The 24,750-nt window shown below is 34.9% G+C and overlaps 3 protein-coding genes across 3 annotated transcripts; 1 reads left to right on the plus strand and 2 right to left on the minus strand.

Annotated features, from left to right (window-relative positions):
- Positions 1–257: 257 nt before the first annotated feature.
- mcm8 (minichromosome maintenance 8 homologous recombination repair factor) lies at positions 258–10,124 on the minus strand. The gene is made up of 19 exons (XM_058749543.1): positions 10,050–10,124; positions 9,242–9,445; positions 8,610–8,702; positions 8,424–8,506; positions 8,197–8,346; positions 7,983–8,086; positions 7,392–7,590; positions 7,033–7,118; positions 6,331–6,479; positions 5,460–5,658; positions 5,348–5,378; positions 5,062–5,202; positions 4,811–4,952; positions 4,515–4,710; positions 4,047–4,266; positions 2,848–3,057; positions 2,265–2,341; positions 854–1,043; positions 258–768 (listed from the first exon to the last, which is right to left on the minus strand). The coding sequence occupies exons 2-19, from the start codon at positions 9,426–9,428 to the stop codon at positions 676–678; spliced, it is 2,550 nt and encodes an 849-aa protein (XP_058605526.1). The 5' UTR covers positions 9,429–9,445; positions 10,050–10,124; the 3' UTR covers positions 258–675.
- A 416-nt stretch (positions 10,125–10,540) lies between these two features.
- On the plus strand, positions 10,541–16,591 carry napba (N-ethylmaleimide-sensitive factor attachment protein, beta a). The gene is made up of 11 exons (XM_058749546.1): positions 10,541–10,772; positions 11,095–11,174; positions 11,472–11,588; positions 12,972–13,018; positions 13,184–13,261; positions 13,362–13,417; positions 13,534–13,618; positions 14,223–14,327; positions 14,517–14,585; positions 14,726–14,776; positions 15,427–16,591. Exons 1-11 carry the CDS (start codon positions 10,675–10,677, stop codon positions 15,526–15,528), a joined length of 888 nt encoding a protein of 295 aa, XP_058605529.1. The 5' UTR covers positions 10,541–10,674; the 3' UTR covers positions 15,529–16,591.
- Positions 16,592–17,548: 957 nt separating this feature from the next.
- Positions 17,549–22,610, minus strand: klhl10a (kelch-like family member 10a). Its single transcript, XM_058749545.1, has 8 exons — positions 22,465–22,610; positions 21,892–22,384; positions 21,136–21,555; positions 19,724–19,921; positions 19,466–19,615; positions 18,585–18,701; positions 18,383–18,474; positions 17,549–18,064 (listed from the first exon to the last, which is right to left on the minus strand). Exons 1-8 carry the CDS (start codon positions 22,608–22,610, stop codon positions 17,929–17,931), a joined length of 1,752 nt encoding a protein of 583 aa, XP_058605528.1. The 3' UTR covers positions 17,549–17,928.
- Between the last annotated feature and the right edge of the window lie 2,140 nt (positions 22,611–24,750).

Here is a 24,750-nt window from a genome sequence, read left to right on the forward strand (position 1 = left end):
ATATTCACAAAATTGCAATTCAGTTTATCAGCTAATAAATATAGTTAAACCATTTTATATATAATTATAATATATAATTTATTAGCTAATAAATGCAATATATAATATCCTAATAGTTACCAGTAAATAACATAGGATCTCCTTCAAACAGCTAAATAATTTTTTTTTTTAGTATCTATCATTTTGATAGATTTTTTAATTTATTTAGATGGCTTTTTGCAACTTTTTAAGGAATGCAGCATTTGAATGTTCTTTTATATTTAATCGCTTGCAATTAAATTTCTCAGATGCACATGTGTAGGTTCTTATGTGGTTATTTTACTGTTACCGATAATAGTATAAACAGACTTAAACGTTCAATATTGAACACAAAATAATCTGCTGAAAGGACACAGCTAACATCATAAAATACTGAACTACTTAAACATCGTTTTAATGTTCAAAAATGTGGTTACTGTTTGATTTTGTACATACTATATACAGGAAAATACTATTTAAAACAATTATGAGTATTTATGTACATGAAAACAATGTACAGTTAATAACATGAAAATACTGAAGCATTTGTGTAAACACACATCATACTGCATGTTATAAATACAATATCTGTTGCATTAAAAAAACAAACACAACAGTATGACACAAGAGTGTAAAACATCGTAAGAGATGGCTGATTCATATGGTTTGAAGCTGATAGGTCCTGTGCCCTTTCTTCAGAAGATAGCCCTGCTCATTGAGTGCACCGATGAAGCCCTCAAAATCCACAACCTGAGAAAGCAGAAGAGGAAAGAGCATTAAAACAAAATTGAATGCATCACCTGACAGCGTGCTCTGTAATGTAGATGATGTTCACCTGTATTTGCAGATCTTTGGCGAGCTGTCGTAGCTCCTGGAACTCAAACATGCTTTTGTTTGTGCGTTCTGCAAGTCTGTTTAACGCCGTGACAAATTTCTTGACTTTGGAGCGATTACTCATCCCAGAGCCCAGCTGAGAGCGGTCAAAATCCAGACGGCCAAATTCATCAGAGTAAGTGTCGGCCAAGCTGAACGCAGAAGAACATGAACACTTTTTGTTGCATGAGCAAATTAAGTTAACTATTTCTTGTATCAATTAAACAGTTGAGGAAATATAATCCGAGGCCCCGTTTACACTAGTGCGTTTTCGTTTTAAAGCGGCATTTTAGAATGAAAACGATCCCCATTTACACTGGCGTTTCAGAAACGATCTCCGTTTACACTACACAACTGAAAACGCAAGTCACATGACCATTCATACAGGTACTACCATAGATATGTATAGGTAGATCCCTATTATTTAGATGGTGGACACGTCTGCTAAAAAAAAATATAACAAAATACCTAACTACATAATACTACTATTGTTAGAAATTGCAACAAAATTAAAATAGAAATATAAACTTTTGAACTGCGGGTTTCGTCTGGTCAGAGGAGAACTGGCCCCCCGACTGAGCCTGGTTTCTCCCAAGTTTTGTTTCTTGCCGCTGTCGCCTCTGGCTTGCTCAGTTGGGGACACTTAATTTCTAGCGATTATCGCCGATTTGATTGCACAGATACTATTTAAACTAAACTGAGCTAGACAATGACATCTCTGAATTCAATAATGAAATGCCTTTAACTGAAAATTGAGTGTTTAATCTTATCATTATACATTACTGACACTCTATCCTCTAATTTGATACTGTTAAGTGCTTTGACACAATCTGTATTGTTAAAAGCGCTATATAAATAAAGGTGACTTGACTTGAAGTGGTCGAATGGGGGAATCTACCCATACGCATCTATGGGTACAAGAATAAGCATGATGTTATTGTTTACACGGTCGTCAAGAATATGCAGAGAGAATGTGGGCAGCCACGCCATCGTTTTCAAAAGTCTCCGTTTTGGTCCGTTTACACTGAAAGGCAACCCCGGAGTTTTCAAAGTAAAACGGGGTCTGCATCATTTTCAAAAGTAGTGTAAACGATAGGCGTAACCGTAGCAAAAGTTATGTGTTTTAAAATGAAAACGCACTAGTGTAAACTTTTTTTTTTTTTTTTTAATTGAGGATATACAGGTAGATACAACACAGAGATGTCAATGAAGACATCATTAGTTAGAACCACAGTTAGTACCATGCAAAAATTTGTATTATTTCCATTAAATTATATATTGATTTTCTTTTTCATGGGGTGTTATGATTGTTACTTAATAATGAAGATTTATTTAGACCTATAACTATATAAAGTGCAGTGTTTGTGAGTCACCTGTGTTTCATGATCTCTACAACATCCTCCGCATCACTTTGCGTAGCTTTTTCTCTGAGCTCAACACGAGCTCTGGCCTGCAGACAAAGAGAGAGAGAAAAAAATAAAAATAAAAGACTGACATGCAGAGACCCTGAAATTATTATTTAGACCCCATATAATCAAAATGTTATTTATTTATCAGACCTGTATTGCATGTCTGTAGAAAATTGAAATTAAGTTTTTTTATGTTTTTAAAGATGTCTTTCATGCTGACCAGGGCTGCATTTATTTGATTAGAAAGTAAAAACAGTAATATTGTAAAATACTTATACATTTAAAATATTTTTTTTCTATTTGAATTCATGGTTTCCACAATAATATAAACATTTTCAACATTGATAATAATCAGAAATGTTTCTTGAGCAGCAAATCAGCATATTAGAATGATTTCTGAAGGATCATGTGACTCTGAAGACTGGAGTAATGATGCTGAAAATTCAGCTTTGATCACAGGAATAAATTACATTTTAAATGTATTAACATAGGAAAAAAAGTTATTTTAAATTGTAAAAATATTTCAGTTTTTTTCTGTATTTTCCACCTCTGTGAGTCGGATGAGGGACTCCAGCTGGCGGGTGGTAATGGGTGTGCTGTCGGCCGTCTGGTTCTGTTTGCGCAGCTCCAGATAGAAGTCCTGCAGCACCTGCGCAGCCTCGGCAGAGAGAGTGGGGTGAACGTAGTGCCGGGCGTAACCCACGTACTTCCGCAGGAGCTGGTGAGGGATGGGGTCAAAGACCTCTCCAGGAACCACCTACAGACAAAAACAGAGAAATCAACATTAGTACAGCTGTAATTTACTGTACATTAAGAACAAGTAGTAGTAGATGCGTTAATAAAATATTGCACAGCATTAATTGTCAATAATCAACATATGAAGTTTAATAGATCCGTAGCTGTTGTACATTCAAACAGGTGCAATAGTAATAATAATAGAGATACCCGTTTAAACCACTACTAATGTTAGTTAATGTTAGGTAACAATACAATAAATTTCTTAGTTGTGCATTATCTAACATGAACTAACAATGAGCAATATTTTACAGCATTTATTACCGGTAATTGGTAATTAAAAATTAAAAAAAAAAGCTTTTTTTTTTTTTTGGTCAAGAATGTAATTATTCATTGTTTATACTAATTTATAGTGCATTATGTTTAGTAGTTATAGTGCGTAATGTTAACAGATACAACTTTTGATTTTAAAAAATATCACTAAGATTTATAGATGTTATTGAAGTATTTTTCATTGTTAATAAAGTAGCTAACTCATTTTAAAAGAAATGAAACCTTATTGCAATGTGTTACCATGAGTTTCTAAATAGATAAATTAAATAAATTAAATGCTTAAGAGATCAGTTGTTACACATTCAAGCATGTATGAGCAATGGTAAAAGTGATAATTGCAAATACCCCTTTTATTAACAATAGATATTGCAAAGTTGTTAGTTAATAAAAATACAACTAATACAACTAATAAAAAGATACAATTTTTGATTTTAATAACACATTTAGTAAATGTTGAAAAGAATGTTAATTGAGATAAATAAACGCTTTAAAACTGTTTTTCGTTGTTAGTTGATATCAGTTCAGTCAGTTGTTAGCGAACATTGAAATTAGCTTTATGCTTAAAGACTATTTTTTCATTGCTCGTTAATGATAACTAACTTTAACAAATGTAAACTGATTGTTAAGTGTTATGATAATGGATTTTCAGTAGAACTGGATAAGAAATAAAATCATTACTTTGAGTGTGTCTGCGAGGGGTTTCTCTGAGGACACCTCCAGAATGGAGATGCTGGATTCCTGTGTGCTGTAGCGTGTGACCGCAGCACTGCTGACCGCACCGTTCTTTCCTGCACGCATGGCCATCACGTGTTCGGACAGCAGGTGGTCGTGGTCCTCGTTAGGGGTGTCCAACAAGATGAAGACCAGGTCGAACCTGGACAGCAGCGCACTTCCCATTCTAGAGGGACAAACAGACAAAATACGCATATCAATTATATTAAACTTATTAACTATGTTACTTGGCAGAAGAAGTGTTGATTATTAATTCACTGAACATTATCATATCACGCTTTTTGGAATGTTACACAGACTTTACAGTGGTTTACAACTGTATTTGTTGCTTATTGCTGTATCTTTAATCCTCTGTATAATCAAGGTCTTTAGTAGTCGTAAAAATCATTAGTAGTATCTCAGGCATACACTCACTTCAGGTTCTCAGAGACAGTCTTGGCTTTATTGTAATGCCCACCGACCGGATTGGCCGCTGCGATGATGGAGGTCCGAGCAGGAAGTGTGCAGACAATCCCAGCTTTAGCCAGACTGATGCTCTGCTGCTCCATGGCTTCCAGAAGAGCCTGATGCTGGCTGCCCATCTTATCAAACTCATCAATACAACAGATACCTGGTGAAAATATTTAATATTAAACACAACATTCCCGAGAATCAGCCTTCCATGTTTGTATCCTGAATTGATTTACATGTCGATGTTGTAGGTTAAATACCTTGATCTCCCAGCACCAGTGCTCCAGCCTCAAGAGCGTAATCTCCCGATCCGCTGTCCCGGGACAGAGATACAGTCAGTCCTGAAGTGGTGGTTGTATTTCCACACACATATACACCCCTTGGAGCCACGTTACATAAGGCCTGGACACACACAATAATAACAACAGCACACATATGGCATTTTAATCAAATTCAAATCATCTGACTGGGTGATAAATGCATTAGAGGGACTCATGATAAGATCATGTACCTGTAACATCTGACTTTTACCAAGTCCAGGGTCTCCAACAATAAGCATATGTGGGTCTCCTCTTATTGGGATACGATTTTTATCATCAACATACTTTTGACACCCACCAAACAGAGCCAGAGCCAGTCCTGCTTTGACAAGCTGAGAAATCACACAGAGATATCACAGACAAATTAAAGGAGGCATATTTTGTTTGCTTATCATTTCATTTACTAAATCGAAGCTTCAAAAACAACTCTTTGGAAAATAAATAAATAAATCAAAGGAACAAATTCAAGTTACTTACCAAATGGCCATAAATGGCAGGACAAAGAGAGCTGCAATTAAACGAAAGTCAAATTAGCTTCTTCATTTGTAACATGTCATGATTGGCTTTGTGTTCACTAGATGTTACTCACTTCACTACGAGTTTGAATAAGTCCTCTTGTGCTTGAATCTCTTGGATGGCATAGAGATCTTTGATGGAGAACTCCACTGAAGGTCCCTGGCCCTCAGAATCAGACGCCGCTTTGCTTTTCTGACCCTTCGAGTTGCTGACAGAATTCGCCTGAATGTACAAGAGGAACATACACTTGTCCTTCTTGTTTCTGCCATTTCCTGAAGAAAGAATTAATCAGAAACAGGGAAGAGCAGTCTTGAATAAAATAATGTTTGAATCCGTTGATCCTGGACACAGTAATAGTCTAAGAAGCAGTCCGTTCACCTTTAACTATCATTATTGGACAAAATAATATTGGTCATAAAAATAATTTTGGACGTTCTCTAATCAAAGATAGCATACACTAAGTCTAAATAGCAAAAAACTAAGTAAAGGGTAAAAGCATTGTAAATAGTAGTTATATGCTATTTGCACTAAGTGTAAATAGTGTTAGTCATTTGTGGCAGGCTATTTGCATTTAGTGTAAATAGGCACTTAAATAAATAAATGGATATAGTCATTTCAGTCTAAATAATAATTATATTACTTGAGGGGTATAACAGCTCAACACAAAGATCCTCTCTACACAGTGAATGTGACCATCATGTAAAAACTGAATCAGACAGAAGGCCACCCGAGGCTGTCCTGTTTGTACAGCCCATTGAGGTCAGATGCAAAAATAGCATTAGCAGAACTTTGCCGGACTGTAATACGATTGTTTCAGTTAAATCCTTGTTACTGAGAAGCTAAATGAATAAGAATCAATCAATTGTTAATAAAAAAAGCACCTTATCAGAATCTACCAGCTTTCTAAAGATCGTTGCACTGACAGTGTGGACAATGTCTCGTACCCTCTTCATTGGACACTTTAATGACCCCTGTGATGGTGACCATGTCTCCAGGCACACAGCTGTCCACGAGGTCCTGTGTGAGCTCACATTCAATGGTGCGCGGGATTCGACCGGACTCACGCTGGTCACCTGACATCAACTCCTGAACCCTGTGAAGAGCACAGCACAAGAAACCAATGAGGGGATCATGGTGTTCTCTACAACATCTCACACCAGGGCTGTTATTGTTCACATTTTTTATTGTTTCAAAAAATAATTAATAAAAATAGAAATAAAGCTAAAATTAAACGCTACTATTATAGAAGACATGAAACAAAAACTTGAATGAAAACTAGAAATGTTCCATTTGCAACTAACTGAAATTAAATGACTTTAAGTTCAAGTACTACAATTACTACAAATGAATTAAAATAATATTTCTACATAGAAATATTTAAAAAAATAAATAAATAAATAAAAGTGTCAAAAAAAATAAAATATTAATAAGAACTAATCCAAAATATTAATACACAATATAATAGTATATAAATAATACTAAATCAGCACTGGCTTAAGAAAAGATAGCTGAATATATCTGATGATGAGAATATTCTACAAGCATGCACTGAAAGCTAAAAAAAAGAAAATAAATGAAAAACATCTGTACAAAAAATGAACAAGACATTTGTTCTGCTCAGATCATGTAATTATATATTTAAATACTTTATTGTCTGCCAGTCAACAGTGAGTGTTAAAGGTGAACTTCTGTTTGGAGTGAAAGACCGACCACGACATTCAGTCTGTAAACACTGAAAGGAAAAAACCCCCCAAAAAAACAATGTTAGACATCACTTAAAACAGCAAACCATTGTTACAGTTATTACTTAAAATCAAATTTTATGTGCATCGTTTACAGATTATCCTTTGTTCTATATGTAATTTGCTCTGTAGGCCTAGTGCAACGAGTTTTTATTCTACTGCATTAATATATATGGGTGAAACTGCACAAATCTTGACTAAAATCATTTAGTAAACAAGTAATAAGCAAGTAATGTTTGTCTGAAGCTGGAAGCATGCTGTACCTTAGTGGGTATGGTGTATTTCCCATCAGGCAGTGAGACGCTCTGTGTGTCTCCACAGCCGTTACAGACGAACGCCAGCTTACTGCAGAGCGGTTTAATGTTACTCACTCTCACCACAGTGCCTCTGATCACAACAAACTTGCCGTATAAATTGGCTCTCAGACTTTTCAAAGGAGTCAGTGGCTCGTAGTTATAAACCCTAAAAGAGAGAAATAAACAAAAAACATTTTTAGAGTTGATTTTTTTTTTTTTTGCAAAATGTAACTATATTAAATCACCCAACTCTTGATAAAAAGTTGAATACATAAGTATGTCCAACTTCATCCGCATGCATAAAGTTTATTGATGTAGGGCTATACAGAAAATCACAACTACTAGTTTGTTTGTATTTTTGCAGAATGTAAACAATATTATCTCCCATCTAATCTGCTAAATGCAACTTTAAACCACGAATATAAATATTAATAATTATATAATATAAATATTAACATCATGAATTTCTGTAAAGCTGATTTGAAATGATGTGTATTGTGAAAAGCGTATATAAATAAATTAGACTTGACTTTCATATAGTCAAGTTAACAGTCTCGCCTGGCGCTGATATGAGGGATGTTGATTATGGGCCGCAGACCAGCAGGAAGCTCTTCCTGTCCCTGCAGTTCTGCTGCATGCCTCTCCAGATCCACAGTCAGCACCTGTGGAAAAAAAATCTATTATTTCAGCTTGATATTTAGAGATTCTGACATAGACTAAAAGCAGTCAGTGACAAACACACATTTATGTAAATGTATAACACAAAACCCACCTGATGAATTGCGACACCCAAGCAGTCCAGTATCTTCTCAGGCATCTCTTTAAGATCTTTGGCAAGATCAGGTAGAGTGTGTGAAACCAGTTTGTTAGAAAGAAGGTCTTTGTAGTCCACTAAAATGCTCCCTTTCCTTTCAATCTCATCCTGAAAATCAGAGAAGAATATTTTGGTTTTAAATGAAGAATTAAAATTAGGGAAAACCACACTATGAATTCTGATACCTTATCATAAAGATCAATCTGTGATGTGAAGTACTGCTCAAACACTTTAATCTTCTCAACATATGGTGAACTTTCAACAAATCCTGGAAAAGGAACAAAGACAAATCACAAGAATATTTTAAGACATGTATTTGACAGGTCAATAACAAATGTTTAAACATAATCGGAAATGTGAAAATATCAAACCTTCAGAAAAATAGAGTCGCCATCCTTTGTATGGACACATGATGTCAAGGGTTGCTTGACTTACACGTGCTGGACTAACTTGTGGAGTAAATCCTGTTCAACAAAAAACAAATAATCGACAAATAATCAAACAATAGTTTATCAAGTGGTACAGGGTGGTGAAGGTAAATTTAAGACAAAGTAAAGTAAATTTAATAAATAGATTAGATATTGTTTAGATATTTGAATTTGAAAGCATAAATACTCAAGAATATTTTATTTTTTGCAATGCATGCAACATTTAATTCCATGTCTTTTTGAATTTAAGACTTAAGGCCTTAATTTGTGGAAGTGCAAAATAAGTCATTTTTTAAGACTCACAGAAACCCTGGTGGAAAATGTCAGTGTAACAAACAAAAATCAGTAATAGATTATCGTTTCTTAAATACAAAATTATATATATATATATATATAATATATATCCTAGAAAACCTGCCATTGTGTGCTAAGAATATTGTTGGCTCTGTTAATAATTGCTTAGTAGCTTTGGATAAATGCATCTGCTAAATGCATAAAAGCAAATGTAAACTACATAATTTATTATTATTATTTTGCCTATAAACAAGCTATTACCTAACTGACAAGACAGTTACCATGTTGTGTATTGTTGGTGGAATAGTTCCCTCCTCCTCCTCCTCCTCTGCTCCACTGACGGCCTCTCCATCCTCTGTACTGACCATTATTCCATCCTCTTCCTCCTCTCCACCCTCCTCCTCCTCTTCCTCCAGCTGAGGTGTTTCCACCCCTCCATGACCCTCGGGCAGAACCCTGACTACTCATCCTTCACCATCTGAAGTCTGAAAGCAAAATCACATAGCTATCAATCATCCTGATAGAGATAAATATCAACGATATCAATACAGACCCTCTCTTATCAGCAGGGACCGGTTACATAAACTAACGTCACTTACACTAGTCTTAAAAAGTTAGTCATCTTATTTGTTTTCTTCAAGACTTGTCATAACTTTTTAAAACCAGTTAGAAAAAGGTTAATTTGTCTAATTTGAATCAGAAAAAGCAAGACTGATTACCACTTGAATAACTGCTAGTTGGTCGTCACACTAACGTTAGTTCTTCAAGTCTTACATAGTGGCTATGTTTATGCAACTTGATCCAGGTTTATTATAATAACTAAAAATGAATTATATTGTACTATGTAATATTCTAATAATCTAACAATTAAGAGACTAAAATAAATCTATATCAATGAGCCAAATTAATGAAGCAGATAGTACAGAATATCTCTGTCTGGACTATTTACCCGCTGTTTCTTACTTTACAACGGCTCGAATTAACGTTATAATAATTAACACGAAAAAAACAACATAAACTGAGAGAAACTGACACATATTTTTATTAAAGAAAGATAGTTTAACAGATCTTACTGACAAAAGTACTTACTACAGCCACCGTTCGTTTACTTCCTCAGTCAGTGACGACTGTGGCGAGGCTTCAAGTTTGGCGCTAATATGACGCCACTTCCGTACATGCGCAGAGCCGAAAACATCGGGTAAATATTATTATTATTTTTTGTTTGTTTGTTTAGCTTACTTTACTAAGCTACATTTAAATGCCATTTAATTTGAGAAAATTAATGTTATAATAATACATTGCTTTCCAAATGTATGTATACGTGTTTTACCCATTTGTTTATTTTTTCATACTATTTTTTTTCATTTGTTAATTTATATATTGTATGATTTAAATATTATATTAGTGCATAATTATATATTTATAGCCTATATACATTTTCGTAATTTAAATATTTCCGTATTTATTCATTTTCATGCGTTTCTTGCTGAGTGTATGATAAAAAGAGGGCGTGGCTACGTCTTTGAACCATAGTGTCGCAGTTTCTCCCTGAAGAGCGCGCATCATCAGCATCACCTGACAGCAGCGGGAGGAGGAGGAGGAAGAGGAGGAGGCGGAGGCGAGCATCCTTCATGATTCTGCATTAAAGCTATCAACAAACCCCGGGCCTTCACGGATCCAGCCGCAGCTCTGCGTGAACATCACACACTCAATCATGGATAATACCGGGAAAGAGAAGGAAGCCATGCAGCTGATGGCAGAGGCGGACAAAAAAGTCAAATCATCGGGTTCATTTCTCGGAGGGATGTTCGGGTGAGACAGCAGTGATGCTGGTCACGATCTGACATTCAAAGACATCCAATGTCCTGTAGTATTTTCAAATAGCATATGTCTATATCGTGTAAATATTCTATTATGTGTCTATTCTTTAGCATACAACGTATAAAAATTAGTATATAGAGCCCGAATCCATCCATGCGTTTCTCAGTATCTCCAATGTCAAATATTTCCGTGATGCGACATGCACAATGCAATGTAACTGCTCTGTATTTTATGCACAGGGGCTTGTTATTGCACTATATTGATTTTGAAATTGCATTAAATCATTCAATCAGAAATTTTGATGTTTTCACAGGGGAAATCATAAGGTTGAGGATGCATGTGAAATGTATGCCAGAGCTGCCAACATGTTCAAGATGGCCAAAAACTGGAGTGGTACGCGTAATCAATTCATGTTTATATGTAACACGCTAGAATGCTTTATTTAATGCTTAATATTTAGTTATGCAGTTGCACTGTTACAACACGTTAAGTTGAAAACATCATTCAAAAGATCAAAGTGTCACTGGCCATATTTGTCCTTAAACTCAGTACATTTTAGTGATCTAACTGCATTACACTTTTATTGTCATCATTGTGCTTTGATTTGTATTTAATCTATTTTAAGCATTCGCCCTGCTTCTGTGTCATTACTGTCATTGATCTAAAGATTGATGTATTTTGTTGCTGTAGCTGCAGGCAGTGCTTTCTGCCAAGCTGCAAGACTTCACATGCAGATGCAGAACAAACTGGACTCTGCCACCAGCTTCGTTGATGCTGGAAATGCTTATAAGAAGGCAGATCCTCAAGGTGGGAGAGTTTCTTTAATCACTGCAAAAAAAAAAAAGAAAAAAAAAGCAATAACAATGTGATACATTTTTGTGTTTTAATCAGGGTTATTATTATTATTAACTAAAAGTAAAACTATTTAAAAAAATAAAATAAAATAAACGTTAAATGCAATAATAAAAAAATTACATTTTTTTTTAAAAAAACTAAAAAACCTTGCAGAGGCATCTATTTTATTATTTTTTTTGCTAGTAAATTTCACAAACAATTACAAAACAGAAAGGAAAACATGAAGCATTTTAAACATAAAGCAGAACAACTGAAAAAGTATTTTATGTAAAAGTTTCTCCAAATAATCTTTGCTTTATTTACAGCTTTTAAAAGCCATTTTTTACAGTGTTGCAGTACTAACATAACTAACTGAAATACAAATGAATAAATACTATATAGACGGATTTAGATGAGATTTGAAGTAATTTGTTTTTATAGATTAAAAACACTAATAAAATGACTGAAATACATAACAAAATGATTAAAATTCGAACTAAAAGTAAAACGAAAACGGGTTTGGTGAACACAGGGATAAAAAGTACCCCATGTGTACAATGAAATATACTGCTGTATTTTTGATGTTGTGGGCCTATATTTCTGCTGGAGGTCCTGGACATCTTGTTTAGACACATGGCATCATGGATTCTATCAAATACCAACAGATAAAAAATCAATAAGTGACTGACTCTGTTAGAAATCTTATAATGGGCCATGTTTGGATCTTCCAACCGTACAATAATCCAAACACAAACCTCAAAAACAACACAAAAATGGGTCCCTGAGCACAAAACCAAGCTTCTGCTGGCCATTCCAGTCCTCTGACCTGAACCCTGTAGAAAATGAGTGAACTGAAGAGAAGAAGCACCAGCATGGAGCTGTGAATCTAAAGGGTCTGGAGTGATTCTGGATGAAGGAATGGTCTCTGATCTCTTGTCAGGTGTCTCTAACCTCATCAGGCATTATAGGAGAACATTTAGAGCTGTTAAACTGGCAAATGGAGGTTTCAAAAAGTATTGAATAAAAGGGTGCCGTTAATTGTGTCCAATGTGTATTAGAGAAAAACATTTATTTCATAATGATATTTCCCTCCATTTAAAATTCTTATTCTCCAATGAAAGGTTAGATTTTTGTGAATTTTTAAAATAAAAGATCAAAATGATTAACAATGCAGATTAATTTTCACAGCCTTCTTTGATTATATTTACCAAGGGTGCTGATATTTTGTTCTGCCATGACAATAATTGATTGAATGAGGTTATGGGTAAAGATGACCTCCTGATGAGCTGTTTTGTAAGCATTACGTTTGACTCACTGCTGATATTATGTTTCCTTCTGTTTGAATGAATCACACAGAGGCTATCAACTGTTTAAACGCAGCCATCGATATTTACACAGACATGGTAAGAGGCTAGGATTTTGCTTTCATGTATAAATGTACATATTGATGCATAAAATTAATGCATATTATGAAATATGGTTTGTTAACCTGAATGTGCCTGTTTACTAAATACAGTATGTAAATGTTACATAACATTTAATCTCTCATTTGTGTGTGTGATTGACAGGGAAGGTTCACGATCGCTGCAAAGCATCACATGACTATTGCAGAGATCTATGAATCTGAGCTAGTGGATATTGAAAAGGTGCCGTTTGCCTTTAAACATCTATTAGACGCCATTTTATGTGTCATTCTCCAAAAGAGCTATTGGATGTCACTGTAACTGGGCTGTGATGTTGTTTTAGGCCATCGCCCATTACGAGCAGGCCGCGGACTATTACAAAGGCGAAGAGTCAAACAGGTTTGTATATTCATTGCATGTCTGTGTATACCATTCAATATTCCTAATTATCTTCCATTTCCTTTTATTGTGGGTTGTAGAAGCTCATTTGTATTGCTTTATGTGTTCTCGTTAAGCTCTGCTAATAAGTGTCTGCTGAAGGTGGGCTCGTACAGCGCTCAGCTCGAGCTGTATCCCAAAGCCATCGAGATCTTTGAGCAGGTTAGTGGGACACACTCAACCTTTCTTTTATTATTACTTATTTATTTTGATTAAAAATGCAATAAAATAAAATAAATAGTATATTAAACAGTGCTATTTTAGTATTTTTGACATACTACATTAATTATTTGAATTACTTTTATTTATAATTTTTTTTCTCTTTTCATTAGAATTTTTGTTTTAAATGTAGTTATTTTAGTACATCAAGTATTTCAATTAACGTTTATTTAACAAAAAAAAAAAAAATGGTTTTGGTTACTATAATAACCCTGTAAAATAAAAATAAAATAAATAAATAATTAATCTAACAGCACAATACTATAGTGAGTAGGAACAAAAATGCAGTAATGCAATGGAACAGAAACAAAATATTTTCCAAATATTTTTTTACTGTATAATTATAACAAAAATTTGTAGCTTCCTTTTAAATTTATTACATTTAATAATGGATTTTAAAGGTTCTATAAGAGTTTACACCATAGATTAGGGGTTGCAGCGGCAGGTAATGAAGTGGCTTATTAACCAAAAGTAAATCTAATCATATCTTGTCCTCTCTGTAAATGATCACAGAGGGAATGAAAGTTAAAGGTCTCTTCACATTCAGGTTGCAACCAGCACGATGGACAACCCTCTGCTGAAATACAACGCTAAAGAGTACTTCTGGAAAGGAGCTCTCTGCCACTTCATAGTGGATGAATTAAACGCAAAGGTCAGTAGCTTTTAACTGGGTTGTCTTGTCTTGCACTGACACCTAGTGGCGTTAATGCAGCAAATATTTTTAGTTACCAATTCCATTGTAGAAATGTGCTGCTCCCAGACGGACATGATAAATTCAGTAGTTTCTGCTGACATATAACAGCTCATCTGATGTGAATGTTCTGTGTTTGTTTTCTTTCAGCTTGCCATTGAAAAGTATGAAGGGATGTTTCCAGCATTTTCTGATTCAAGAGAGTGTAAGCTGTTGAAAGTAAGTGCATTTGATTACTTTGATTAGCAATGGTAAATATAAACGGTATAAGGCAGTATTCATACTATATTGAGCAGTACATACTAAGTGCAGTAATGTGGTTGTCACATTTGCACTGATAGTTTTGTTTTTCCGTACAGAAACTATTGGAGGCTCATGAGGAGCAGAACAGCGAGGCGTTCACTGAAGCCGTAAGTTTATTAAGTTTCAAATGAACAGTGCTTTGGATGATCACGCTGTATAAGGGAGACCGGGGCTAGTTGTCACATATTATATCTCAGAAAGTGAGGTTTTCAATCAAAAGTCCAATTACAAAAAAACAAATGTTTCTATAAAAATTCATCTCTAACTCTTGAATACATTTTAGGTGATAATGATATTGTGTCTTACCTTTTACATTGTTGCTGTTGTGTTTACTAATTAGTTAGTTTAATTTTTAATTGTAAATAGTTTTTATTAATCATTTGAATAAATGTTTATATTTTTTCTTATTGTAATTTTTTAAATTTTTATAATTTTGTTTGTGCTTTTGACATTTTTATTAGTTTCAGTTTTAAATGTCTATATATATATATATATATATTTAAATTAATTTTATTTTATTTTTAGTTATTTTAGTAGAAGTTGAACTAAATTAAAATGAGCTAAAGTTAAATTTGTTTCATTTCAATTAATGTTTATTTATTTCAAGTTTTTTTTTTTTAGGGTTTAATTTGAGCTAATAACTCTGGAACATATGTCACAAAATCACTATACAAATGTGTAGAAAACAAATCAAATGCAGCTCACATATTTTACTATTTTGACATTGCATCTCTAAATCTTGTGTTTAATTCTCCAGGTGAAGGAGTTTGATTCGATCTCCCGTCTCGACCAGTGGCAGACCACCATGTTGCTGCGTATCAAGAAGACCATCCAGGGTGATAGCGGGGACCTGAAGTGATGTGTCCCAGAAAAATACTGTGGCATCATATCTAGTTTAATTTCTTACCGTATCGTATGTGTGTGTGACAATCTGGTTGAACATTACTGTAGTGATACTAGCTCAAATACAAGCCGTTTCTTAGAAAGTTCAAATGCAACTTGCATTGCATTTGAGAAAACAGAAGGGTATAGAATATTAATATGGATAAAGGCATTTCTCTATCCCTTTACTTCACCATGAGGAAATCTTTCCCGTACGCCGTTGTTTGTACTTGTGCGTGTGGCATGCGAGACCCCATAGAGCTGTTCTCTTTCTAACGTTCACCTCAGTGTTGTCACTGGCATTGTCATGCATGATAAATGTTTAAAGTGTGTTTATGTGCTGTAGAATATCAGGATTTTGTGAGTGCACTTTATTTCTGCTGTCTGTTTGGATTGAAAACACATCGCCTTTTGCATTTTCGTGCCATTGGCCTTTAAAATGCACCCTCACGTCGTCTTTGTCGATATGGCAGTGTCAGTTGTGTCGGAGTATTTGCTTTAGTGGTTGAATTAAGCGTTGCACATGTTTCATAATCAGTAGAATAGCGTCTCTTGCTCGCTGATGGTGGTGAAGTGCTCAGCTCAAGTGATTTTTCACAGTGTGATATTACAGACAGCGTTGATTTTCTAATGCAGATCAAGTTGTTGAATATGAATATATAAGTTTTGATTCTTGATTTATTCTGGTATTATTTGTCATTTTATGTTTGATCTGTTGTTGTTTCACATGGATACAGGGCATTTGTTTCGGGCATTCAGACCTTATGAATTATAATTTTAGTTTAAGTGCTTTATACTTGTGTTTTGAAGTTCTTTACACTGTTGTCAATACTTTAGTGGAGAATAAAGAGCTTTACACTTTGTGTCAGTAATTAAATTATGTTAATTGAATCTTATATATTAAACCATCTAATATGTTGTATGACTGACAGGGAATCAAAAATGTATGATAGATGGCAAGTCTTATTGATATTGATTTTATTAAATGTTTTACCTAATTATTCAAAGAAAAATGAATAAATTATCACCCATACCATGTCTGAAGGTTTTGGCATCAGTGTCATATTTTACATGAAACCCTGGACTTATATCAGTTAAAACAGCAAAAATCTGCTGTAAAATAATGTTGTTTTTCTCTGACACGTGTATTTGATTTCAAATGCTGTAAGTGGATAAAGTAAATCTATATTGTAGTGAAGAGTGGAGAAATGTCACACGTTATAATTTCTGCAGTATTTTATAGATCACTAAATGAAATGAGCTCTTTTTAAGACATTTTCAGAAGTCGAGAATGAAGCTGCAAAATATATTTAGACAAAATAATGTGCAAGAAAACTGTCAGACCCAAAATTCACATTTAATACAGATATTCAGTACCATACTTTTGTTAAATAAATTATATTGAGATACTTTAATGTCAGCACATATTTTCCACCTAATAACATATTCCGTCCACAACACAGCAAATACTGACAGATTCAACAAGAAATGATCAGAAGCAGTGAAAGAATTCCCATGGAAGCCTGTTTATAAACATAGGATGAATAAAAATAAATCAATTAAAAACTGCAATTTTTTATTTCACATTTCTGACATTTTTCTTGTAATTAAAAAGTCAAAGATAAGAAGCCATTTATTTATTCTGTGGTGGAAACAGGCTGCCATAGAATTCATAAACATATATGTTTAAAATAAGTTAAGATTGAAACTTGTCGGTCAACTTACAATCCTATTAATGAAAGCTTTAAGAGAAAGTTTTTGGACTGTTTACTGAGTAAACAAGACATTTGTTGTTGCATTTTTGCTATTTCGAAAATACCCCTTGCTGGTTTTGAAGATCAACTCTGATCTTTAACCACTAAACCACAGCATCCCTGATTGTAAAAAATAGTTCATTGTGAACATATGTATACACTCTCAGTCCGAGATGTCAATGAGTTTGTCTCTTCATCGAAACAGATTTGGAGAAATTTAGCTTTACATGACTTGCTCACCAATGGATCCTCTGCAGTGAATGGGTGCCGTCAGAGGAAGCGTTATTATGGATTATGAAATCAGCATTTAGGCCAGAATCCTTAATGATGGCACAAGATGTTAACTGATAGACTGGAGTGGTGTGGATTATTGTGATGTTTTTATCAGCTGTTTGGACTCTCATTCTGACGGCACCCATTCACTACAGAGCATCCATTGCTGAGCAAGTGATGCAATGCTACATTTCTCCAAAACTGTTCCAATGAAGAAACTATTCCTTAAGTTTAAAGTGCACAGTCCGACACGTTTTTTTTTTTTTTTAACTGCATTTACTCATATCATATTGCATGTCACTTCTGCCGTGATGTTTCTTCAGGACGTTTCAGTGTGCATTCTCGTTCGATCAGTCACCGTCAGACTCGTCTTCTGATGTCTCTAAAGAGTCTCGATCCACCACGTACTGTGTGACATCAGATAACCCAGATATCACACAGCAGCTCACAGCACTGCGGGAAATGCTCATGCTGCAGACTTCATCCCTTTGCGGAAAAAGGTAGATAAAGTTGCATAAAGACACTTTTCAAGAGCCAGTCAATTCTACACAGATAAAATCAACTCCTGTCCATTTTTTTCTGATTTAACATCCCATTTGTCTCAGAATTATATCACATTATGAAGGAAAAATGGGCATTTAGTAACAATCAAAACTCTCCGTTTAATAAATTCAACCTTTTGAAAACATTTTTTCTTGTTGCTGTTTTTTTTTTTTTTTTGCACAATTAGGTCATTATTAACTTGTAGGCATAATATCATGCAGTGTGAAATGATCAGTGAGCTGCATTGTTTGTGAATGTTACCATTCATTCGTCATCCGGTCGTAACTCTCCACATCCCGGCAGGTGCCGACACCATTAAACCCCCCGACAACAACCAGCTGATCGTCCACCACCTGCAGTTTAGCCAATTAAATAACTATATGTATCATGTTCAGAATGTACCAATGAGAAGCTTCAAAAACAGCAATTCCAGCAGAATTCACATCAGATGTCTTTGTCTCACCTCAATGCCGAAGTTGCTGCGTGGGTTTATCATAGACCGTACATCATGCCAGGTGTCATTAAGAGGGTTGTAGGCCTCGGCACTTCGCAAACGAGCGGCCCCATCAAAACCACCGACCTCGAAACATAAATGTGCATTTATCTGTTAATATAAAATCTTTCGCACCCATGCATACATTTTTGAGTATCCATGTTTGAAAAGTCGATATTGTGAGACATTTAAACACCATATTTTGTATTTTCATAGTTCTGTACAGGTGTATAATACTTGCGTGTTATTATAACAAAATTAAAACCATTAAAAAAACATTTGCATTACTTCAAATCAAGTTAATTGAAATACATTATAACTTTTAAAAGCAATATTTTCATTTAGTTTAAGTTGCCATCTTCGAACACCATGTTTTTATGTGTGTATAATACTCAGCAGGGTTATTATAAACTAACAAAACAAAACTTAATTCAATTAAACCAATTAAAACTAAAAACTAAAACCTTGAAATAGATTAAACATTAACTGAATGTTAATTTCTGCACGTGTTTATAATACTTGCCAGGGTTATTATAAACTAAACTAAACCAAAAAAAAAAAACAACAACAAAAAACAAAAACAATACTTGAGACAAAATAAACTTTTATTTCAGCTAACTACCAAGGCAACATTTTCATTTCATTTAAGTAGCTAAAATAAAATAAAATATATATGATATATAATCAACTTTGTAGACATTTAAAAATAAAAATAATAAAAATGATGCAAAAAAAACTACAAAGAAGTTAACTAAAATTAAAATTAAAACAAATAAAATAAAAAATGTAAAAACAAATTAAAAAAATTATAATAGTATAGTCATTGATACAAAAATAACAGTGGTACTCACTGCATAAACTAGATTTCCATAAGTGATCACACCAACACCACTGCGGCGGCTTCTCATGGGAGCGATGAGGCTCCACTGGTTCATTTCAGGGTTAAAGCTCTCAGCTGAGAAGAGACACTCGACCCCAGTAAAACCACCACAGATATAAACCTGACAAACGCACACAAATACAGTATGACACACTGACAGTGTCTGACATGTTTTCTACAATACCTATTCTAAACAGTAGACTGTAGGGACATGAGTAAATGTGCTTACCTTGCCCTGCAGTGAGGTGGCGCTTGCGTCACTCCTCCGTTCATTCATGGGTGCCATCATTGTCCACTGGTTGGTGTTTGTATTGTAGCGTTCTGCTGTTTTTAGCCGTCCGTATCCATTAAAACCTCCAATGGCATAAATGAGACCGTCCAGGACAGCAACGCTAACATAACATCGCCGCTCATACATGGGAGCCACCTGTTATCCACACATTATTTGACTGGTTATTTTTCCTACATATCATGACTGTGATCAAAACAAAGGATGTTGCCTATATAAACAGCATCATTGGGCAATACTGTCTAGTTAGGCAGCTCGCCAGATTCTGAAATGCAGCTCATGTTTTGATAGCACTGTTATTTAAAAAGCCATGTCTTTACTCCAAATCAGTTATTTTAGTATTAAGACACTATTACAGTTTTTTTTTTTTTTTTTTTTATTATTATTATCAATGATTGAAATAGTTTTTATGTTCCATTTTCATTTTTAAATTTTAGTTTTAGTATAATTTTGTTGTGTTTTTGTCCTTTTGTGTGCAGTTTTAAATCATTTTTATTTCATAATTTTTTTATTAGTTGTGTTTTTTTTAGTACATTAAGTAAATTAAAATGACAAATCATGCCTTGGCAACTAGCTGAAATGAACAAAATTAAGTTACAATAGTTGTTTGAACACACAAAAAAGTATTTTTTGGACATTATATTTTGGTAATACCAAGATTTCTTTTGAAAATGTAGCATGGTATTACCATACTTTGTCAGACATCCTTAAAGTCCCTTACATTACCAATTGAATACCATATAAATATGTTAACCAAGTGTATCAAAGTACTATAGCATTACCATCTGATACCATGGTACCATCACATTCATTTTTGGCTGTTCTTCAAATCCTAGTGTGCTGCTAACCTAAACTTATTTGGTGTTCAAATGCACCCATAATGCTCAGAAATTATGTCTAGGTAGGCGACTTACTAGATTTTAAAAGGACGCCCAAGTATCCACCTTTTTCTTGGCGTAAAAATGGGCGCGGCCATTTGTAAATTCTATAGGTTGAGCTTCCGGTCTCATCTGCGTCCAGCTATTTTTAGCTGTAAAAAACAGTTCGTTTTGCTGCTTTATATTGAAAATGAGTGTCTTATCATATTATTTTAATGTATTATCTTAATTCTGAACACACTGGTTTGTAGTGCAAACAGTTTTACCGTTTACTGTACGTTGTTATTCTTCTCGTTATTTATGTATAGCAGCTAATGAACCGGAAGTCTCACCCATAGGCTTACTTCCGCGTTGAAGAAAAAGGTGGACAATAGCACTTTATTCCCAACCCCATTCAGCCCAAACACATACACCATTCATAGTCACAATAATAAAATCAAACTAACTGATACTCTGATGAGAAACAATGCTCACCTCTTGCCAAGTTTGAGTGATGGGACTGAATTTCTTCACGCTGCTGAAATAATTCTCGCTGTCAAAGCCACCAAGGCAGTAGACGTACCCATCCAGGACCACTGAGCCATGATAGGCTCTGGGAAACTCATTCTCTTGAGTCACGTTGACCCAACAGTCTGCCCTTGCATCATATGCCTCGATCTCATTGGTGGGATTGCTTATGCTCCACCCTCCGATGGCCAATAGGATCTCATAGGGCAAACGTGGGCGTGTCAGTTGATTTACGAGCTCTGAGCTGGCGGGTTCCTCCATGTGGAGGTCAAAAATGACCTTCATTGCATTGATAACAATGTCCGAACATGCTTCGCTCTCCAACACCAATGCATTGTTTCTGACGTCAGTCATGAAGTAGTCTGGTGACATCAACCCCATTCGAACCTGGAGCAAAGTGAATGAAGAGTTAAAACCAAATGTGGCCTTTATAATCTCTGTCTAACTATGGGAAAAACTATATACATGAACATAAAATGGGCTTTGGTCTTGGGGTCTTGGTTTAAAAAATAGTAAAGCATAATGCACAAGGTCTAGCAAAGTTTTAATGATGATTTCATAACATTTTTCTTTTGTTGTATATCTCAGCCATGTGTTATACTGTATTTTGATATGTAAATAATTATTGTAAAGTTTATTGATTATTATTTGATTGGCAAAAATAACAATGGTGGAGGAAGAGAAAACTATGATTAACATGATGAATTTATATCTCTGTATTGCCTTTGAAAGAAGCACAGCAATGTGGTTTCTCCTGTTTTCAGGCGCACGACCAATCCAGCGAACGATGGCCTCAAAAACCATCTCCTCCTGTTTAACGTTCAGCTCATCCTGAGCAATCATCTCCTCTAGATGTCCCAGCGGGAGTTCCAGGAACTCCACAGATACTTGCAGCACCTCCTCAAAGTGCTGCAGGACGTAAAGCCTTGCTTTCTGATGGAGCATTGAGCAGGAAGGGAAACATTCTGTTAACATGCAGGTGCCAATGCAGTTCTCTGGGCATAAGTTTGCCTCCAGAAACTGGCAGCAGGCATCTAATAGATCTGAGATTAAAAACTGATCAGCAGATGCTAAGAGCTCTGGCACATTCCCTTCAGTAATGAGGACTGGTCTTGCGTATGCGTATTGAATAATAAGAGACATGGTGTCTGAGGACATTCCTGGAATATCATAGGATTGTTCCTCCATGTTGGTCCACTGAGTGGAGAAAAGCGTCCTGTGGAGCAAATTTAAAGATGAAACACTTTTCTGAGAATGATACTTATATATAAAGCATTGTGAAATGTCTGTCCTCACCTAAAATAAGGGCTGCAGCCACAAAGGATGATCTTGTGCACTTTAAAATATGTGTCCTGAGCCTTGATGATGACGTCGGTGTGTTCGCCCTGTAAGCGAACTTCATCAAACACGTTAAAAGCTGCGTCACTTATTTTGTGCTCCATGTCCTCTAGCTCAAAATCACAGCAATCCTACTTCAGCTCAAACTGATCAAACTCTGACTGAAGTGATCTGATGTTTAGTGAACTCTGTGAAGAGCCAGTGCTGATGAGAATTTAAGAATCTTTGTGACATCATAGTTGAGAACTTCTTGCTCAACATTCTAAATTAGAATTTCTAATCTGGATTAGCTTTTTTTTTCTTTTTTTTTTTAAATCCTCATATCTTTTAACAAAGTTACTTCAAAAATAAACATTAAAAAACTGTTTCATAGTAAAATAAATCACTGACGAATAAAATGTTGTAACACATCAAAGGCTTGAATGTGCTATTAAGCATTTTCATGGATTAAAAGCACAGATTGTTATTCTGAATATTACACACACACACACAAAATAAAATAAAACTAAATAAAATAAAATCCAAACCCTGTCAGTTAAAATATTTAATTTAAGTATCCCCCAAGGTTTTAAGGTACTGTACATTTCAATAATTTAACAAAGAAATTCAGACATTCATGGTTTTCTGATATTGTTTAATGCTCACATGACATGCAGATTTACAAAATAATAGGCTATACTTTATATTTTATATTAAGTATAGGGCTATGTTATTTTATAGTTTTTAGTTGTTGTATTAATTTTTTTAATTATTTCATTTAATTTTAGGCTACATTTTTAAAATACTTATTAGCTTTTCATTAGCCCATAGACCCCCTGCAGCTCCCTCATGAAACTAAACTAGATCATACACTATGCATACATTTTTCTTTTTTTTTAATGAATAACAATGTCACCAATGTCGAACCATGAATAGGCTACCTGTAGGTAACATCAGTGATTTAAAGTAAATATGCAAGTTGGCGGCGTCGTTAATGCACAGCATTAACAAACACAGCGCGGGCTATCGCGCCATGACATCAGAAACGTTTTGGCCTGATGCGTATGGCCTGCGTATGGGAGTGTTTTTAGACATAATTACTATTATTAGGTTTTGCATTTATATATATTTATGTGTATGTGTATAATAGGCACTACAAATAGAAAATGTGTTGCTTTGGCTTTGTTGATCTTATGGTCTTAATTATGCTTGTCTGTCTTATTAGCAAATTTATGTCTGACAGAATTAGGTTAATTCGTCAAACATTTATTAACATAATCGAAAGATTACTAGTGCTATAAAACAGGTGAAAGTACAAAATGGTGCCAAAACAGATGCATAGACTATACTGTATACAGGTGCATCTCAATAAATTAGAATGTCGTGGAAAAGTTAATTTATTTCAGTAATTCAACTCAAATTGTGAAACTTGTGTATTAAATAAATTCAATGCACACAGACTGAAGTAGTTTAAGTCTTTGGTTCTTTTAATTGTGATGATTTTGGCTCACATTTAACAAAAACCCACCAATTCACTATCTCAACAAATTAGAATACTTCATAAGACCAATAAAAAAACATTTTTAGAGAATTGTTGGCCTTCTGGAAAGTATGTTCATTTACTGTATATGTACTCAATACTTGGTAGGGGCTCCTTTTGCTTTAATTACTGCCTCAATTCGGCGTGGCATGGAGGTGATCAGTTTGTGGCACTGCTGAGGTGGTATGGAAGCCCAGGTTTCTTTGACAGTGGCCTTCAGCTCATCTGCATTTTTTGGTCTCTTGTTTCTCATTTTCCTCTTGACAATACTCCATAGATTCTCTGTGGGGTTCAGATCTGGTGAGTTTGCTGGCCAGTCAAGCACACCAACACCATGGTCATTTAACCAACTTTTGGTGCTTTTGGCAGTGTGGGCAGGTGCCAAATCCTGCTGGAAAATTAAATCAGCATCTTTAAAAAGCTGGTCAGCAGAAGGAAGCATGAAGTGCTCCAAAATTTCTTGGTAAATGGGTGCAGTGACTTTGGTTTTCAAAAAACACAATGGACCAACACCAGCAGATGACATTGCACCCCAAATCATCACAGACTGTGGAAACTTAACACTGGACTTCAAGCAACTTGGGCTATGAGCTTCTACAAAACTTGCTCTCATCTGAAAAGAGGACTTTGGACCACTGGGCAACAGTCCAGTTCTTCTTCTCCTTAGCCCAGGTAAGACGCCTCTGACGTTGTCTGTGGTTCAGGAGTGGCTTAACAAGAGGAAT

The sequence above is a fragment of the Onychostoma macrolepis genome, chromosome 17 (genome assembly GCF_012432095.1).
Source record: "Onychostoma macrolepis isolate SWU-2019 chromosome 17, ASM1243209v1, whole genome shotgun sequence".
In the NCBI taxonomy this organism is placed as follows: Eukaryota; Metazoa; Chordata; class Actinopteri; order Cypriniformes; family Cyprinidae; genus Onychostoma; species Onychostoma macrolepis.

Coding starts and splice junctions, on each gene's coding strand:
- mcm8 (XM_058749543.1), bottom strand. CDS start 9,428: ATGAGTAGTCAGGGTTCTGCCCGAGGGTCATGGAGGGGTGGAAACACC. Junction 6,480..7,032: donor GTTGACTGGCAGACAATAAA/GTATTTAAATAT, acceptor TGCTCTTCACAG/GGTTCAGGAGTTGATGTCAG. Junction 769..853: donor CCAAAGATCTGCAAATACAG/GTGAACATCATC, acceptor CTGCTTTCTCAG/GTTGTGGATTTTGAGGGCTT.
- napba (XM_058749546.1), top strand. CDS start 10,675: ATGGATAATACCGGGAAAGAGAAGGAAGCCATGCAGCTGATGGCAGAG. Junction 14,586..14,725: donor GAGAGTGTAAGCTGTTGAAA/GTAAGTGCATTT, acceptor TTTTCCGTACAG/AAACTATTGGAGGCTCATGA. Junction 14,777..15,426: donor GCGAGGCGTTCACTGAAGCC/GTAAGTTTATTA, acceptor TTAATTCTCCAG/GTGAAGGAGTTTGATTCGAT.
- klhl10a (XM_058749545.1), bottom strand. CDS start 22,610: ATGGAGCACAAAATAAGTGACGCAGCTTTTAACGTGTTTGATGAAGTT. Junction 22,385..22,464: donor GGCTGCAGCCCTTATTTTAG/GTGAGGACAGAC, acceptor TTTGCTCCACAG/GACGCTTTTCTCCACTCAGT. Junction 19,616..19,723: donor CCACCTCACTGCAGGGCAAG/GTAAGCACATTT, acceptor TGCGTTTGTCAG/GTTTATATCTGTGGTGGTTT.